General features: G+C 35.4%; 2 protein-coding genes and 1 long non-coding RNA gene across 4 annotated transcripts; 2 read left to right on the top strand and 1 right to left on the bottom strand.

The window, feature by feature from the left end:
* Positions 1–432, bottom strand: LOC117618854. The gene is made up of 3 exons (XR_004584509.1): positions 317–432; positions 151–190; positions 1–49 (listed from the first exon to the last, which is right to left on the bottom strand). It is a non-coding gene; the product is annotated as an uncharacterized LOC117618854 (long non-coding RNA).
* Positions 433–9,393: 8,961 nt separating this feature from the next.
* Positions 9,394–15,339, top strand: LOC117617243 (protein NRT1/ PTR FAMILY 7.2-like). The gene is made up of 5 exons (XM_034346540.1): positions 9,394–9,506; positions 10,690–10,816; positions 11,499–11,716; positions 13,240–13,802; positions 14,058–15,339. The coding sequence occupies exons 1-5, from the start codon at positions 9,468–9,470 to the stop codon at positions 14,932–14,934; spliced, it is 1,824 nt and encodes a 607-aa protein (XP_034202431.1). The 5' UTR covers positions 9,394–9,467; the 3' UTR covers positions 14,935–15,339.
* Positions 15,340–16,493: 1,154 nt separating this feature from the next.
* LOC117617245 lies at positions 16,494–19,624 on the top strand. 2 transcript variants are annotated; one of them, XM_034346543.1, is made up of 6 exons: positions 16,494–16,596; positions 16,815–17,003; positions 17,090–17,206; positions 17,547–17,581; positions 18,809–18,909; positions 19,270–19,624. In XM_034346543.1, exons 2-6 carry the CDS (start codon positions 16,837–16,839, stop codon positions 19,354–19,356), a joined length of 507 nt encoding a protein of 168 aa, XP_034202434.1. In that variant the 5' UTR covers positions 16,494–16,596; positions 16,815–16,836; the 3' UTR covers positions 19,357–19,624. The 2 variants fall into 2 exon arrangements, with proteins under 2 accessions (XP_034202434.1, XP_034202435.1); XM_034346544.1 differs by having other exon boundaries at positions 16,525–16,596; positions 16,738–17,003.

Consider the following 19,624-nt stretch of genomic DNA (forward strand, 5'->3'; position numbering starts at 1 on the left):
GAATAACTAATAGCAGTCCTTGATTCAATCTTGCTATCAACAAACAATCCTACAATATGCAATATGCTTTTCAATTAAAAATTTGCATGCCCAGTACCCATTATTAGATAAAGCACATAAGTTCACATAATAAAAGAAAAACAATCTGACCTCCGAATATTTAAACAATTCTATTGGAAAAGCAGTCAATCTGTAACAAAAAATAAATAAATATTAGCAATAAAGTATAGATGAATTCCAAACATGCCGGGTAATTAGCAAAATAGAGAGAGAGAGAGAGAGAGAGAGAGAGAGAGAGAGAGAGAGAGAGAATTACATGAGATTGGATTGATGGTGGCCTCCATGATCTTCGAGGGAGGAGTTGATTTAGAATTTAGGAGGAAGAAGGTGAGAGTGAGAGGGAGACGAAACGTGCGTTTTTTTCCATCTAAAAACTAGGCGTACTAATTGAAAATTTTTGGGACAGTTTGTGTGTGTCGTATCAAATATCCAAACCCGTCGCTAAAATATTATATACAACACCTATTTCAAGCAGATCGCACATAGGTCAATTATATAGGTATTTGCGACCTTTTCTCCGACGTTATTTATAAGGGTGTCTCAAATACCTTCGTGCCATTACTCCGCATGCTACAGCTAAAGCAGTTGCGAGGGCTGCATGCTTTGTCCCAAAAAATCTGTCGCAAAAGGGGCAATTTCTTGTAGTGTCTTGTCTATTTAAGAAGTGTTATTCTATCGAATTGACCACACAATCTCCTTCTTACAATGAATTCACATGAGAAGGCTATACAAAATTTCTTCAATGATGATTTTGATGATGATGACCTTCATCAACAGAGGGTTGCAATACTCATTCAACACCAAACGTTTTTGTTAGAGCAATATGCTCAACAATCCAAACATGGGTGTTCTGTTGTTGGTCGTGAATACAAGAATCGGAAGAGAGAAAAACATCATAAGAGTCTCATGGAGGACTACTTTTGTGAAAGACCACTTTATCCCCCAGTGGACTTTCGCATGCGGTTGCGCATGAGAAGAAAGTTTTTTTTATCGCATCTTGAATGATGTTGTTACACATGAGCCTTACTTTACCTAGAAGATAGATGCTTGTGGATGACAAAGTCTATCCCAAGAGCAGAAGCTAACGGCCATTTTCGAATGTTCACATATAGATGCTCTGCAGACTCCACCAATGAGTACTGTAGATTGGGTGAATCTACAGCCCTTGAATGTTTGCGAAAGTTTTGTTCCTTTATTGAAGCTGTGTATGGCCAGTGGTACCTCCATTCCCCAAATCTGGCCGACCTTTACAAGCTCTTGCATAAGGCTAGTTGCAGAGGATTACTAGGCATGTTAGGTAGTCTTAACTGCATGCATTGGGAATGGAAGAATTATCTCAATGCTTGGGCAGGTCAGTTTACCGACTACAAGCATAAGCCAACTATCGTTCTAGAGGCAGTGGCCTCGTATGACACTTGGATATGGCATGCCTTTTTTGGAGTCGCCGGATCGAACAACGATATCAACGTCCTAGCTCGCTCCCTGTAGTTCAATGATGTAGTCAATGGAGTGTCTCCCCATATCCTATATGTTGTCAATGAAAATGAATATAATCTGGGTTATTACTTGGCTGATGATATCTACCCTCGTTGGGCTATATTGGTTAAGACGATTTCCCAACCGTATACTCTTAAAAAAAAGACTATTTTTCCAAAAACAAGAGGCTTATAAAAAGGATGTCGAAAGAACTTCTGGAATACTTCAGGCTCAATGGCAAATTGTTAGGGGACCTGCATGTATGTAGCGTAAAGAACAACTTCATTCAATCATGATGACGTGCATAATATTGCACAACATGATTATTGAGGATGAGTATGAGGATCTAGATGCAGAATCTGATGATGATGATAATTGTCCACGAACATCTAGAAGAGCAAGAGCAAGATTTTCTTATGAGCTTGAGCCAACTATCACATATGATATAAACCGAGACATACAAACTATCTCAGACTACATGGTCCGTCATAATAGAGTCTGTGCTTCGCAAGTGCATCACAATCTAAGAAATGATTTGATCAACCACAGTTGGAGATGTGAAGGAGAGGGGCAATGAGCTACGTTGTGTGTTTAAATTATGTTGTGTATTTAAATTATGTTATGTGTTTAAATTATGTAAGTGTGTTTAAAAATGAAAGTGTATAAAAATTATAAAAGTGGTTGTGTGATTTTAATGAATTATGTGGTTTATCATTGAATTTAAAAAAAGACTAATGATAGAAAAATAAACGACAATCATAAATAAAATAAATGATAATTATAAATAAAGATAAACAACAATTACAAATAAAGATAAACGACAATTATAAACAAACATAAACAACAATTACAAATAAACATAAATTAATAACCACGATGTGGAGGGCTTAGATAATAGTCTCCAGAGTTGTCTTTCGGATTGTAGGGAGAACTTTTATTCACATGGGGCTCAATGATTTCGTCTTGCTTATTCCCCCAATACTTCTTCTTTCTTGGAGTAAATTTGGATAGGTCCATAAACATTATCCCATGTTCATTGGCCTCCTTATCTTGTTGGATTTGATAGGCATGTTGCTCTTGTATGAGCTCTAACTTTCGCCTCATATCCTCATTTGCCTCATTTCCTTGTTGAACCAATTCAAACAAGAACTTTCCATTTTGGTTGAGATAACCTTCAACACCTTTCCCTTTCTTTTTTTCATCCTTCTATTTATCTCTTCCCAACGGCCTTGGAGTGGGCATGCCCACATCATCTTCATCTTCCTCCAAATTGACTGTATTGCCACTATGAGTAGAATCTTTGAATGTTTGTGTGGGAGATTCATATATGTCGTTCCATTTTGGGAAATTTTTTAAGATTTGCCAAGCATGATACAACTTGAAAGGCCTATTCAGAGGTTTATTATCATTCAAGAAAAGTGTTTTTGCATTCATATCCTACCCATGAAATAAAATAAGAATCAAGTTAATAATTGAAAAGAATTAGAATTATAAATTTAAGCATTGAAAAAAATGGGTACTCTCCACATCTTCAAGATTAGAGTCACTCACATGCCTTGCATTGGCCTTTGTCATACATGCCTTCCATAGAGAACATTGTTGGTTGATGATTTTGAACCGAGAAGTAATTGCTTGCAGTGATCGTACCCTGACTTCGCTCATGCCCGAATCATTTTCCAAAAACTTTTGGTACACACGCAACCAAAATGAGTCGATTGATTGATTGGTGCCAATCAATAGCCCCATCTTCAAAGATAGAAACCCCTTTACACAATGCCTCATCTTCTTGTGATTTCCAATTCACACATCTTTGGGGGTTTTGGGGCCATTCTCAACAAGAATGAAAGTAGAATGAAAAAATATAACAAAGGGAGAAAGGAAAAAAAAAATTGTGGATTATTTACCAAATGAATGGCTATTTATAGAGTTTGGAATAAGTTTTGGGGTTGGATCTAATTTAAATTAATTATAAATATTATTTTGACCGTTGGATTTAAATTTGAGTCGTTGGATGTGAAATTTTACTAATGAGATTGCCTAAAATTAATCATGATTGTTGATGTAAAATATAGTTGTTGGAATTATAAAAAAACCAGCACATCACAACTTTTGAATTTTTAGTCGTTGGAATCAGCTTGCACAAGGCTGCCAGCTGTGTCGCACAACTTGCTGGCCAGACAGCAAAGTTGTCACGTGGAGCCCAGCGACTTTTCTTCTTCACGTGGGCTTCGAAGCCCAAAAAAAAAAGAGCAAAGTTTGGGCTCCACATAATATACTAGTTTAGGCAAAACTTGGACTGGAATTCCACCCCAAATTTGATATTTCTCAAATTTCCACCCCCCCAACAAAATACATGGGTTGGAGAAGATTTTTGGACTCAAAACTCATAATTTGGGTTTTCACCCCTTTAGTTGGAGATGGCCTTAGTGGCTCAGCACGAGCCCAGTATGGTGCTAATGGGCTAGGGCAGCTGGCTCAAGCTGGACTTTATGAAAATCCTTGTCCTTTTTTTTTAAGGCTTATTTACTGTTTCACCCTTTGGAACGGACACTCAGTCTCACTTTACCCCTAAACTAAAATTTTCTCATTTAACCCCATGAATCTCTAAAACTTGCTGAAATTTTCTCACTTTACTATTTCCGTCCATTTCCATCCACAAAATCGTTAAATATGATGATGTGGCATGGACATTCTAGTAATTTTAATTCCTTATCTTCCCTATTCTCTTTCTCCCTTTGTCCCTCTACATCTCTCTCCTCTCTCCTCCTGGATCCAACCTCCATCGCTCCTCACCCCCACCCCTCCCCCTCTTCTTTCTCCTCTCTTTTCTCTTCTCTTCCCTCCCCTAGCCAGACCCAATCCCCCCACCCCAAACCTAACCCTCCATGGAATTACTCAACACACCTAAACCACCACCACTCAAATTTTTTTTAAAAATCTCCTCGATATCCACTCCCCATATTCTCTCTTAGCAAAGATAATGAGAGAGAGACACAGAGAGAGAGAGAGAGAGACACAGAGAGAGAGAGAGAGAGAGGCATATAGAAGAAAGAAGATGGGGATGGGTGGGGTGCGATGGGGGTTGGGTATAGGGAGGGGATGTGATAGAAAAGAGAGAGAGAGACAAAAAAGAGATAAAAGATACGAGGGGAAGGGGTGGGGTGGGGTGGGGTGGAGGGGGGAGAGAAGGGAGGCAGAGAGGAGATAAGATAGATAGTTAAAACTACTAGAATGCCCATGCCACGTCAGCATCCTCAACGGTTTTATGGACGGAAATGGAAGGAAGTATGGTAAAGTGAGAAAATTTAAGCAACTTTTAGAGATTCTGGGGCGTTAAGTGAGAAAATTTCAATTTAAGGGGATAAAGTGAAACCAAGAGTCTTTTTCAGAGGGTAAAAGAGTAAATAAGTCTTTTTTTTAATATAGCAAAATAATCAACTATTTAATTAATCATTATTGCAAATTCATAATGAATATTAGCCAAGGAGGACCATCGTGCAGCCAAAAGTACAAATTTGTTGAAATTACAAGCATAAGAATTAAAGTGGAGGAGTCTAAAGTAAAGACTACTCTACACTAGGAAACAAAAAAATAAATGTAACTCCACCCAAATTGATAGGGCCTCACAACAAATTTTCAATGCTGAATCATAATTTCGGCATAGTCAATAAATCCCAAGATTATCAAATCTTGAGAGTGATTATCACTTGAATTCATATATTAAAGTCAAAAAATGGTTATCATGGACAAGACAGCTAATGGAAAGGTCATCAAACAAGTTTGAAAATCTGCAATCAAATTTGATTAAATTCAACTTGCTGACACAACACCTGGACCCAACACCAAAAAGCAAAAACAATAACAATAACAAAAAATAAAATAAAATATAAAAAAATAAAAAATCCCTAGAAAGAAGATGTATATTTGCTCCTGCTTATTCATAAGCTGATTAATCTTTATCATGTTAAAAAAGTGATAAGCCACAAGCAACATGTTGCAATAGGAAAGAGCCGTGACTGAATTTCATAGCAGCAGCTGCTTTTCACATGCACTTATTATAAAAGCAAATCTGGACCTCAAGTCTAACCCTATACACAGCTAGGGTTTAGCTTTGAAAATTATGTATGAAAATGACTGGTTGAATGCGATTAAAGAAAAAAAATATAGAAAATTTGTAGCTTTAAGCATGACATTGACTTTAAGTTGTCTCCTTGGACATGAGCCACCCACCACCATGGATCCACTTGAGCACTTGTAATATTTAAAACATGTGTTTTGATCTGATAAAAATATCGCAACTTGCTAGATCTGGTATAGTTTAGTTCAAAGTTTGTCAAATTCGTGTGGAGTTATGCACTGGACAAAGTAGGAAAAAGTTGTTGCCAACTTTGAGTTCCACATTAGAATACATGGAATGTGTCATATAAAGGAATTTTATTTGGGATACCCATCATGATCCGCTCTATTAAAATATAAGCTCTCTCTGTTTAAATACAAGGTTTTAAGATGACATATACGTATGTGACTTCGCCATCTACTCGGGGTTAAGAAGCCCTACAAGACTATCGTGTATCAAAGAGATTTGAACTTATCATCTTAATTATAAGAAAAGAAATATTATTAGATTAAAAGCTAGTTGGTGTATAAAACGACGATGAAAGAAATTAAAATACTTCAATATGATAAGAAAGAACTGGTATTAAGGTTTTGAGCACTCAAAATTTCATGTAAACAAGGTTTAAGGGAAACCAGGAAAAAAAGGAAAAACTTGCCCATGTTTCTTACTTTAATTTTATTATGACGTTTAGAAAAATCAAAGAAATTGATAAGGTTTACAGGTTTACCCAAAACCAATTCAAACAAGTATTGGTTCTTAAATACAGAAATACTTTGAAATTGCTTGACGTATAAGTTATATCTTATAAATCATGTAAAACAAGTTTATTAATGCCTCAAATCATACGTGTTAACTAATTACTTGCTGTAATGATACTTCTTTTCTCAGTGCTATAGAAGAAGTTTCAAAGTTGAATCCAACGACCCGAATCAAATTTCTATAAGTAGTACACCTGGCATTAACATGCCAGTACCTTGACTAGAATTTAAGCTGTTTTTAGGTGACTAATTTTTCTTGATAATCTATTGATGCATGCATCCTCAAGAATTAATGAAGATTAATTTGTGTGTTTAAAAATCAGATTACTTTTTCCCCCTCTTTATTTAGAACTTTCTGGTGTGGCCCTCAATTGTGGACCCATGAATTTTTATAGGGCTAGGCTAAATAATTTTTTTTTTTTAGAAGAGATATATTATAAGCCTTTTTTCTCATGAAACAAAAATGTAAATAAAATTTTATAAATCAAACAAAGTCACATTACAAGCAAATATAACACAAAATATAAATAAATATAAAATCAAACACATTGTCCAACTTCAAAAAAATTTAAAGAGCTTACCTAGTGAAGTGGAACCCTTCTCTTTTTGAGTGTATCAAAATCTTTGATTATTGAATCTGAATCAATATCCACAGAAAGCTCTTTCTCAATGTAGACAATGAGAGAATCTGCGAGATACTTATCCTCTATTTTATTGCGAAGTATAGTCTTAACATGTTTTATAGCTGAAAATGCTCGTTTTGTAACTGCAGTAAATATTAATCCGGATGATTAAAAATCAGATTACTTTTTCCCCCTCTTTATTTAGAACTTTCTGGTGTGGCCCTCAAACCAGAATGTCCATGTACTCTGAACTAAGAGCGTCCACTACACTTTTAAGCTTGAGTGGGCCGGCTGCTTCTAGCTCGTAGCACCAAATGAACTCCTGGTCATATTTGGCAATTTTTAGCATAGAAATTTATTTATCAATTGCACCCAATAATTCTATTCTAATAAATAAATAATTTAATAATTTAAAACAGAACATAATTGGAGAAAAAATGTATTTGTTCAGGCCAAATCGATTGGCTGCAAAATGAAGTCCACATGACCCAAAAAACTAATCATTATTCACTCCAATTATCTTCTCTCTTTTTTTTTTAATCCAAGACGGTGACATTTTTAATTAACTTTGTCCTACTTTTCCCCTATTCAAACCCATTTTTATTCTCATTCGTTGATATTAGGATCGGTCATCCATACTTTAAAATTTGAAATAAGTTCAAAATTAAGAAACAAAAGTTGGATTTAATCTTCGCATTTATTGTCATTCATATAAGTCTTCTGATTTTTCTGTCAAAATAGGATTACATTTCTTTTTTGTATTTTCTGATGTAGATCTTTTTTTATATTTAAATTAACTATTTACTTCAACTAATGTCTCACAAATATCTTACCATACTTCTATCACTACCATCTCCATGGCCAAAACCTTTTAAAAAAACTTTGCTATTACCTAGAATAAAAATATCGGCCATGCAGATAATATCAGTTTACATAATATTGACCTGTATTTTGATATCAATCGTGACTACCAATTTGTTCGGGGTTAGTACATGACTAGGTTAAATAGAGTTTATTTTGGTTAGATTTAATTTAATTAGGGACTTAAAACACCTACTAGCGTTGGGGGGTGTCATCCTTACCTGTTCTTCCTCTTCTTTATTTTAGATCAATATTAATGAAAATTAAGTATGGGTTCCTCTGTTGAAGGCCGATATCATGAAAATCTTGAACACGAGGTGAAATTACTTCATGGGGTATTTTTTTCAACCCAAAATATCTAATACAGCCCCGCCCGAGCCTACTCCTAACACCCCTTCAGGTAAGATAAATTTAGTTTATCCCATTTTGAAATTCTGGATCCATCCATGGAATATATATATATATATATTTCATTGAGGGATCCCTCAAATAAGTTATTTGAGGGATACTCTTGTAGGAAACACTCCGTATTGTATTTCACTAATCCAAATCGTCTATTTTGTAGATACTCATTCAAAGATTATATGTACAAAAAATCACTTGAATCCGATATCATTTTATCACTCAATTGAATTATTAAAATTTTAGTACTTTCTTAATGCATCGTGTTCATTGATTTTGTAGGACACAATTGGATATCAAAACGGTTTCTAATTTGTATAATTTTTTTGTAAGGATGATCTATGAATGTAGAATTAAAAATAGATAGTTTCAATCGTTGAAAAAATATTTGAGAAAAAGTGTCTCTCAAATAAAATTATTTAAAAAATCTCTCAAAAAAAGAGACTGTATATATATTATATAAAAAATAAGGTTCATTGGAAGATATTTTCATAATTGGCTACTCTCCATTTTCCTTTAAGTCGGGCCTTACATATGTTTTACGGTCAAATTAAGTCCTCAAAAGTAGCCAAAAAGAAGTGGACAATCACGCATACTATCATATATGTTTGTTGGCGCATCAAACTCACAAAAAGAAACCACATACAAAAAAACAAAATGGAACACCCAAAATTTTGGTGAAAAACAGTCGTGCCGAAAATTAACAATTCATAAAAACAGTACAGGCATGTTTCAAACACGTCGATATCAAAGACAGCCTCACGTGAAAACGATGTGTTGTGTTGTGTTGTGCTGTGATGAGGAGGATGACTGTATCCAACAATGTCACGATTCTTTTTACCCTAAAGTCTGAGCCCGTCCCTTCTATTTAGTCCACTCCAATCCAATCCATTTCCATGTTTCTTTCCTTCCTGTACATATCCTTTTCACCTACTTAGTCGACGAATTTTCCTGTGAACAGCTGTGGCTCTTTGTCTTAGTTTCCACGTACATTTCCACATGTAATCCTAGCCGTTGATGTAATCTTGCCATCCTCTATATATATCCCCCCACTCCTACTTCCTCCTCACCTTCGAACAAACACTTCATCTTTTTGTTCCTCCAATATATTTGATTCTCTCTCTCTCTCTCTCTCTCATCGTTTTGCTCCTTCAAGGTTTAGCCAAATACATGGCAATGGCCTGCTTAAATGTTTGCAAAGACGACCAGGTTAGTGAGATATATATATTCTACCTTCCATATCTCTGTGTGGTGCATGCAGCAGTTGTGTGTGTGAAAACACGTGTATATAAAGATCAAAGATCTTAATTTATATATGTGATGTTATGTATACCCCAAAAACAAAAACAAAAATCTTAATTTATATATAGTAGTTCTGTAAGATTCACTTGTGTAAGATAGCTATAATGTAAAACAAAAGTGCACTGACGACAAAGATATCACTGAAAAAACAATTTTTACGTGGAGCTAAACCAATATGGACAAGGAAATTACAAAACGAAATGGAGAAGGAATCCTACTTCCTCCCTACAATAAGATCTTGTCATCCTCTATACTTCCTACCTTAGAACAAATCTCTCTCTCTCTCTCTCTCTCTCTCTCTCTCTCTCTCTCTCTCTCTCTCTCTCTCATCTTTTTGCTCCTCCTTTTGGTTATGGCATGCTTAAATGTTTTGCAAAGATCATGACCAGGTTAGTGAATATTACCGTATATGATGATTTCTGACGAGTGATGTTACATGTATCATATTTATTGATTATTTTAGAAGTATATGATGATTTCTGACGAGCGATGTTACATGTATCACATTTATTGATTATTTTAGAAATTGATGACTAACATGTATATTAATTGAGACATACACATCGTATCTACAGCAACTCGTTAAAGTTTATGATCAATGTGTAGTGAATGATATTCTAGGAGTGAAAGGGCAGATGGTTCCAAAAAAAAAAGAATAAAGATCTTAATTATATATAGAATTGTTTTGTAAGATTCACTTGGTAAGATATGGAGTACTAGTGTAAAACGAAAGTCCACTCATGACTAAGATATCACTGAATTCAAATTGTATTTGAAGACTAAAATGACACGGTGCATTATTCATGAGTGCTAAGATACAGATATTACCTTTTCCTTTTCCAAATTGGTATATTAATTACCTTTTGTTGATGTTTTGAGGCATGAATAATTTACTAACAACTATGAAACAATTGAAATTTTAGGTAATAATTTAACAATATAACATGTCAAATTGTAACACCATCGAAATTTGGTCATCAGGAGTTTTAGCAGAGTGCGTATCAAAATCATTGATTTGAACATAAATAAATATTGCATTTAGATGGATAATTTATAGCGCTAACTTATTGTCACAAATTCATATTTTCAGGAATATGTTGAGGAAAAGAACCAAAAGATCAAAGAAGTTTGTACCCTAGATGGAACCACTGATTGGTACGGTCGCCCTGCAGTCCGAGGGAGAACTGGAACATGGGTTGCTGCAACTCTCATATTAGGTATTTAACCCTATCCTTAATTATACTAATTAGCAACACGATTAGTTTAACTATCTATTTTGCTTTATCTTGTTCTGAGTTAGTTGTTTGGATGGAAGATGATCATGTTTGGTCGTCGCCTATTTTAAAGGATGATGTAATATTTTCTTAATTACTATAAATAATGAGGTTCCTATAAAAGAAAAATGAACTTTATGTATTTTTGAAGTAATTTTATTTTCTGATTAATTGGACCACCAAAATCATGTGATACTTTTGAGGTCTTTTCTCTTTTTCTTTCTAATGATGTGATATGATTTATAATAGATGACTTTAATTAGTAAAATCAAATCAACAATAGCTGGTTTTTTTGACTTCTAGTCACAACTAGTTTGGGAGATGGAGAAATTTTTGTGTTATGATCACACCGCCACGTGTTCTCCAACAGAGTAGAATGTCATATATATCGTTCTTCTTCTATATGTGCCCATCATATTATTATGTGACCACGGCCTGTTCTCCATTATTAATCAATAAGTGCTTATAATCATCATTTTAAAAAATGCACACAAATTGATTTATATCTAATCACCTACTGATTATGATCAACCACCCTAAACTATTGATTAATTATTGCGTATCAGAATCAGCTATTTTTTTTTCCTTCTTAAATTTCATAATCTGATCATGATCTGATCATCAGTGAATCAAGGGCTGGCAACGCTGGCATTCTTTGGAGTAGGAGTGAACTTGGTGTTGATGTTGACGAGGGTGCTGGGCCAAGACAACGCAGAGGCTGCAAATAATGTCAGCAAATGGACTGGAACTGTTTACCTCTTCTCTCTTCTTGGCGCTTTCCTCAGTGACTCCTACTGGGGGAGGTACAAGACTTGTGCTATCTTTCAACTTATTTTTGTCATTGTAAGTTATTTGATATACTTGCCATTCAAAAACACTATTCATCATATTTTTCTGATTTTTATTAAAAATTGTGCTTCATAAAAAAAACACTTGGAACTGCTTTATAGAAGGGCTTATTTGGGAGTGACAGAATCATTACGGGAAGAAGCATCTCCTACGTGCTTCTTCATATAATTACTTTAAGTGATTTTAAGTGATTATGAGGAGAATCACCTCCAATGTGTTTCTCTATAAATTTACTTAAAATCACTTAATATAATTACATGGAGAAGTGATTCTTCATAGAAGCGATTATTGGCCTATCCAAAATCACACTCTTCGAAACTTTTATGATCCAAAAGTACTTTTAAGTTTTTCTGTCAAATATCATATATTGCTTTTAGCCTTTTAAGATGCCATGCCCAACAAGCCCTCAATCTCAAATATTTGTATGGAATATATTTTCTCTGTGAATAATAAGGATCACATGGTTTATTGAAAAATAATAATAATAAAGATTGGTGTGACTACCTCTTTTCTCTTCTTGGCGCTTTCCTCAGTGAGTCCTACTGGGGGAGGTACAAGACGATCATATTTTTCTGTTTTATGGCCAGTTACTCGTCGAAGCTTTTATGTTTCAGAAGCACTTTTAATTTTTTCTGTCAAATACTATATAGTGATTTTAGCCTTTTAAGATGCCGTGCCCAACAAGCCCTCAATCTAAAATATTTGTATGGAATATTTTAATTTTCTGTGAATAATAGGGATCACATGGTTTATTGAAAAATAATAATAATAATAAAGATTGGGGTGACTACCTCCTCTCTTCTTGGCACTTTCCTCAGTGACTCACTGACTCCTACTGGGGGAGGTACAAAACTTGTGCTGTCTTTCATGTTTTATGGCCAGTTTGGAATTTGCCACTTCTGCTTATAAATGCTTTTATTGAATCTATTTAAAGAATGTCAAAATTTTTATTAAAAATCAAAGTGCTTTTTTGAAAAAACACTTGAAAGATGAGAATTATTCTAAAACTAAACACCACATTTTTAACATGATTAACTACATCTTTCACGAAGATGAGATTCACTTGCATATAAGTGGTAGAAATAATTTATACCCTGGCAGAGCCACTCCTAGGCCTGGAGTGGCCCTGACCCCCCCTATATTTTTATATCTCATTTATTATATTATATATAACATATAGAATTTGTAATAAACAACTTATAATTTAAGTTATAGTTCCCTTTGAAACAAATTAGACATGATTAAATTATAAATATTTAGCTCTAAACATGTAATTATTGAATACTTAGGTGTTTTATACACTTGTATTTTTCACTTTGGCCCCCCAACTTTACAATTCTAGCTCCACTTTGCTCTTATGATTAAAAAATAAAAAAAATAAAAAAATTTCAACTCTATAGATTGTCTTCTCTTTCCTCTTCTTTAGGTATATTGTGTTCAACATTATCTATATTTTTCTTGCAAGTATATACTCATGTAAATTTGTTTGTTTGTTTGTTCTTTTTTTTTTTCCACAGGGTTTGTCGTTGTTATCACTATCGACCTACATATTCTTACTCAAGCCTAAAGGCTGCGGTGATAAAAAGAATCCATGTGGAGACCACTCAGCCTTTGTAATCGGATTGTTCTACATCTCTATATATCTTATTGCACTAGGAAATGGAGGCTACCAACCTAACATAGCTACATTTGGGGCGGACCAGTTTGATGACCAAGGGGACCCCAAAGAAGGGCAATCAAAGATAGCCTTCTTTAGCTACTTCTACTTGGCTTTAAATCTTGGCTCTCTCTTTTCAAACACAATCTTGGGCTACTTTGAGGATAAAGGAATGTGGACTCTAGGGTTTTGGGCATCCACTGGCTCTGCTGCCATGGCATTGGTCCTGTTTCTTTGTGGTACTCCAAGGTACAGGCATTTCAAGCCTCAGGGCAACCCTCTCTCTAGGTTTTGCCGGGTGATGGTTGCTGCAACAAGAAAATGGAAGGTTGAGATGATGCCAAGTGGGGAGGATTTGTACGAGCAAGATGGGAAGGAATGCTCTCCAAATGATAGGAACATAGTTCACACCCATGGATTCAAGTAAGTTCATATGCTTTTCTAGAATTTTTTATTTTTAGTAACAAATTATATTTTTAATAGATAACATCAATAGTCACACGAATGTGTGCGGGACTCCTTTTGTATGAAACACTTTTATGCTATACTGTTTTTATTAAAACCACGCAAAAAAAAAAATTCACTAAAATACCAAAAGAACTCCAAATATAAGTCTCTTAATTCAGTAATTTTAATAAATGCTAAACACAATCCATATGTTTTGATTATTTTCACCAGATTCTTGGATAGAGCAGCAGTCATCACATCAAAGGAGAAGAACGAAATGGACAAGGGAGCTCACAATCCATGGCGCCTCTGCACAGTGACACAAGTAGAAGAAGTGAAATGCATACTGAGACTCCTCCCAATTTGGTTGTGCACAATACTTTACTCTGTAGTTTTCACTCAAATGGCATCACTCTTTGTAGAACAAGGTGCCTCAATGAAGACCACCGTTTCAGGGTTCCACATTCCCCCAGCCAGCATGTCAAGCTTTGACATTCTCAGCGTAGCGGCTTTTATCTTCATCTGCAGGCGGTTTCTCGATCCGCTTTTTGGCAGGCTTAGAAAGAAAAGACTCACTGAGCTTCAAAGGATGGGGATTGGTCTTGTCATTGCAATCATGGCAATGGTTTCAGCTGGAGTTGTGGAGGTGTTCAGGTTAAAATATGCAGTCAAAGAATGCAACAATTGTGAAAGTCCAAGCTCATTGAGCATATTTTGGCAAGTTCCTCAGTTTGTGCTTGTAGGAGCATCAGAAGTGTTCATGTATGTTGGTCAATTGGAGTTCTTCAATGGACAAGCACCTGATGGGTTGAAGAGCTTTGGGAGTGCACTTTGCATGACTTCAATATCGCTTGGGAACTACGTGAGTAGCTTGCTTGTTACAATTGTGATGAAAGTTTCTACTAGAGATGAAATGCCAGGATGGATCCCTGGAAACCTAAACAAGGGTCATTTGGATAGATTCTACTTTCTCTTGGCAGCTTTGACAACGGCTGATCTTTTGGTGTACATATTATGTGCCAAGTGGTACAAGTACATCAAGTTTGAAGCAAAGGTTGGAAATGACAATGGCGTGCACAATATTGGGCAACCTGAACTTGGAGTCTGATAAATTGATTTGGTTTCATCAATTTTCACTCGGCTTTGGTGGAATTGATGCTACGTCGGGTAATAAATAGAGGGTCTGAAAAGAGGTCAAAATTATTGCATGCACCGGTTATATCTTTTTGACAAAATGCATGCACAAAATGCGTAGTGGTCTTCGTGTGGAGTCGGTCTCATGTATGCTGTGAGAGAGATCATACATAGTGGTCTTCGTGTGGAGTCGGTCTCATTGAATTCTTAGGGATATGGGTCTAGTAGAGTTGCAATGATACTAGAGAAATGCCTTTTTCATTTCTCCATGTTGAGCACAAGGTGTTGTAAACAATAATATGTAAAATATAATTTAGTCTTTCATATATATTTATATATATAATGTACCCTACTATGTGTAACACAACGTCTTTCCTTACTTGAAGTATGCATTTGGTACACTTGGTCTTCCTTATTTATTTTTCTATTTAAACAAAAAGTGGTATTCTTATTTTCCAACCACTTCTTTTATAAAAAAATTGAATTAGAAATTATGTTATAAAATGACCTAAATAGACATTCCTCTGTTTGGATGAGGGGAAAATAACTCAGAATTTAGCCAAAAGTCTGGAATTTAAGAGGAGAAATTGACAATTCACTTTTTTGGCAACTTAAGCGTGGAATTTATTAAATGACGCGTTGAAAAACTAGTGAAAATTAAGGAATCAAATTCCCGAGTTTAATTTCCACCAAAATAGGCGTCATTCACAATTTCTACAATGTTATTTACAAAATTCGACATATGTAAATTCAAACACTGAAATCTTCAATTGCTAAAAACTGAAATAATGGAAATATAAATTTCGTCATTTTAAAATTCTATGTAATTTTTAATTTCTTCATCTAGACGGAGAGATGGTAGAAAATTACTAGTAATCCATCTAGTAGGCCCGCCCTCTCGGGTGTGCAAGTTGTACGACATCATAGGGCCCCAAGCAACATGCCTCCAAAGGAAGATATAAGCCAACAATTAACGAGTCTGTATAAGCTGAGCTAGAAGTATAGGTGAAAAAAAAAAATTAAAAAATGCACGGAAGGGTTTCGAACTTAAGAAACCAAAGAACATAATAACATCAACAAATTATGAACCCAAGCCATATTTGGAGAATTCTAAACCCTAACATGTAAGATGGTTTTAGGTCAAAAACCACCTCTATGACATGGTTTGCGTTCGTAATTTGCTATTGTTATTTGTATCATCTTCATTATTCATCCTCTGCATCTCTAATGGGCTCTATAATGCTCATACATTATAGAGAGAAGTTATAAAAACTCAACTCCAACTACAATTTTGAATTAGGACAGTTAGTGTGTCTACTTTCTTGCATCCGAGTTTAAATTCTCATTCTTCTAAATTAGAGTAGTGCGTCGTATGAATGGTGTTGAAGCTTTTAGATAATAGGGGGGCCGTTGGATATAGTATTTGGGCCCCCTTAAGGTTGCTAAATCTACCTGAAGTGGACTAAAGACTGATCTGCGAGCTCTGGGCCAAATGAACCGGCCCGTGACCCAAACCCATATGGTCCGCACCAAGCTCGCTCTGCCGCTGTATATTCCCACTCTTGAGCTTTTTGGCAATGGCAGAACCTCTACGATGCTTTGCTACCAGGTCATCCAACCAATAAAAATCATCAAGGTAAGAACTGCTTCAACATTTTTTAGATTTGGACTAAACCCATGTATAATTTTTCATCTTCTTTGATTCCCTCTTGAAATTTTTAGCTAAAACTAATTTCTTTGATGAATTTAAGAGATTTTGATTTCTGGCTCTTTTTAGAACTCCATGTTTGAAATAGTGCATATGTGAATTAACACATACAAAAATCAAACCAACCCATTTGCATTGCCACACAGAAACACAGAGAGAGAGGCAGAAATGGGGACGAGAGCAAGACTGCCAAGCCTCATTCGGAGCCTCCTAAAGGAAGCCCAGCCAAAACCCACATGCCAACAATCGCTGCCTTCGCTTAGACGCGCCTTCTCTCTCTACGATCAGATCAATCTCATTGACAACGTCCCTAATGACCAGCTTCGATTTCAACGGTATTCTCCTGCTGTGTCTTCTTTCTTTGGTTTTTGGCTCTTCCACAACCACCACTGATTACCATTTTGCCACTCTCTGTGTGAAGGTACACGGACTCAGGGTTCACAGTGAATGGGGTGGACTATGAAGGAAGCTTGCTTTGTGTTGGAAACATGTTGATGTCTTGGGCTCCCAAGAAATTCTCTGAAATCACTCCTGATAGGTCTTTACTCCATCTTTCTTTCTTTCTCTTGTTTGTTCATAGTAAAAATATTTACTTAAAGAATAATATTTAGAACAAGTGAAGGATATGGCTCAAGGTTGTTATTAGCATTTCAATTTTATTTTTCTTTCTTTTGTTGAGAAAATTGCACCCCAAAAACTCGAAGTGGATGTTTAAATTATTGTTCTAGTTTTCCATCCATGCATGATACATGTATATATGCATCTGTGTACATTTGTGTATGAATGCATGAACTTGTTTTAGTTACTAGAACTGTGGAACATGTTGATTGTGAGGGAGAAGTAACTGACAATTTAATGGATTTTATGCTGTGATTCAGCCTGTCCGTCTTCCAAACCGTGCGACCTGTGCCAGGTAAATTTCAAATTGCATTTTAATCCTGTTATGTTTCATATGTACCTTGTTTTAGGTTGCCCCCCGCAGATTATTTTGAATAGACATATAGACAATTTAGAGGGGCAAATTTCCTTTCTACAAGTAGCTTAAATGTTTCAATTTAAGATATCGTCTTAGTTTTCTTATATTCAATTCTGGATTGTGGTTTTTAGCTGTTTTTTTTTTTTCCGATTTTGTTTAACATCATTTGACTCTAAGGAGTCTGATATTTTCTGTCTGTATTTGGTAAGGAGGATTGCTTATCCTTCTTTTTATCAATACAATGTTTCTATTAAAAAAAAAAAAGGTTAAAAATCCTGGGGAACCCAGCTAATAATCTTATACAGATCATTAGGAAAGCATTTATTCAGTACAAGGTCATGACTCATAAGTACATTCTGCATAAGTACAAAGTCATAAGTGCCAAAGTCATAAGTACATTTTTAGCTTTCTCATTCATTTGAGTTGTTTGGCTTTATTCCCAATATATTGGGCAGATATCCAGTTTAAAAGAAAATGTGATTTTTGATACATCTTTGATCATGCTTCATACTTTGCTACCAGTCTATGTGACATGCTTTAGAGCTCCTTCATGCATACATCTATGTTTAGCTCCTTTCTCATCTGCAAAAACAAAACAATTTAAGGAGAGAGGAAGGTAGGATGCCTTATCGTTCCTGTCTCCCTTTTGAGAAATATAGTTGGTGTGTAGATGCGAAGATGAAGGTGAAGGGATGTTAGGAAACAAATTGAGAAGATGATGGGAAAACGAAGTTAACGAAATAACATTTTAGAAACTGGAAACACAAATGGTGTAGTTTTGTGAAGTCCTATCATATCTGAGGATAATGGTAATGACCTGGTGAAAGCAGAGACGGTAACACATCCGTAATGTCCTCCTTTCTCCATATTACTTCCACAAATTCTGAAATGAATGACTGGTCTTGATCGAGTTGTACCATAAAAATTCAATTAAAAAAAAAGGTTGTATAATAAATTTATGCCCCCAAGTAAATAATGACAACAAATTTATGCCCCCAAGTAAATAATGACAACACGTGTGTTAATAGCTTTTAGATCGCGTCACAATCACTGGAAATATGATAACTGGGTTTACTCTTTATTATGAAATTTAGCCTCTTTCAGCTACAGTTTAAATGATAAACTCTGTTGTAGCAGTATTGACCGCTTCTTTTGAAATTTCAGAGATTTTGATTCTTGGCTGTGGGAGATACATTGAACCCGTAAGTCCTGAACTACAACGCTTCATCCGGTCTACTGGAATGAAATTAGAAACCATTGACTCGGTATACTTCATTGTTACTTTTTTTTTCCTCTGACTTCATTCTTTCTTGCATTATGCTGGTCTGGTCATGTAGTGTTTGGATTCATCTGACAAATAAATGACCAACATAGTTTTCTAAGCAAAGCCAATGTCACCTCAAATGTTCTAGGAACTATGTTGTGTCCACCTTGTCCATGACCACAACCAAATCACTACAGCCCTTAGAAGCGTCTTGCTTCCTGAAATATATGGGTGCTTATAATTCACTCTCTGACAAGTTTTTTATTTGCATTAAACTTATGTGGTGCTCCAGTTGGAATGGGCTTTGGTAACAATGGTGATTCTACTACCAAATTCATAATAGTGTCTTCTTTTGTTTCAGAAAAATGCTGTATCAACCTACAATATACTCAATGAGGAAGGGAGGATTGTGGCTGCTGCGCTTTTACCGTATGGGATTTCGTCATGATTGTTGGACTTACAGCAGGATGCTTGCTAACTGCATCCTTTTAATGACTATCGATCTCTTGACCACAAGGTGCATTCAGCCTCAAGTAAATGCCTCCATTGATTTGGACGCAGCGTGTAGTGTAATTAAGTTGTCTGGGAAGCGTTTTTCTACTTTTCCTCTTAAATTTATCAAGAAGGTGTAACAAATTTTGAAGAGCCAACTTCGATGCTACTTTCGGAGTTATTTTTCCTTCGAGGCGTATATATATGCATTGTATCCCTCATCA

This window comes from Prunus dulcis, chromosome 2, assembly GCF_902201215.1.
Source record: "Prunus dulcis chromosome 2, ALMONDv2, whole genome shotgun sequence".
NCBI lineage: Eukaryota > Viridiplantae > Streptophyta > Magnoliopsida > Rosales > Rosaceae > Prunus > Prunus dulcis.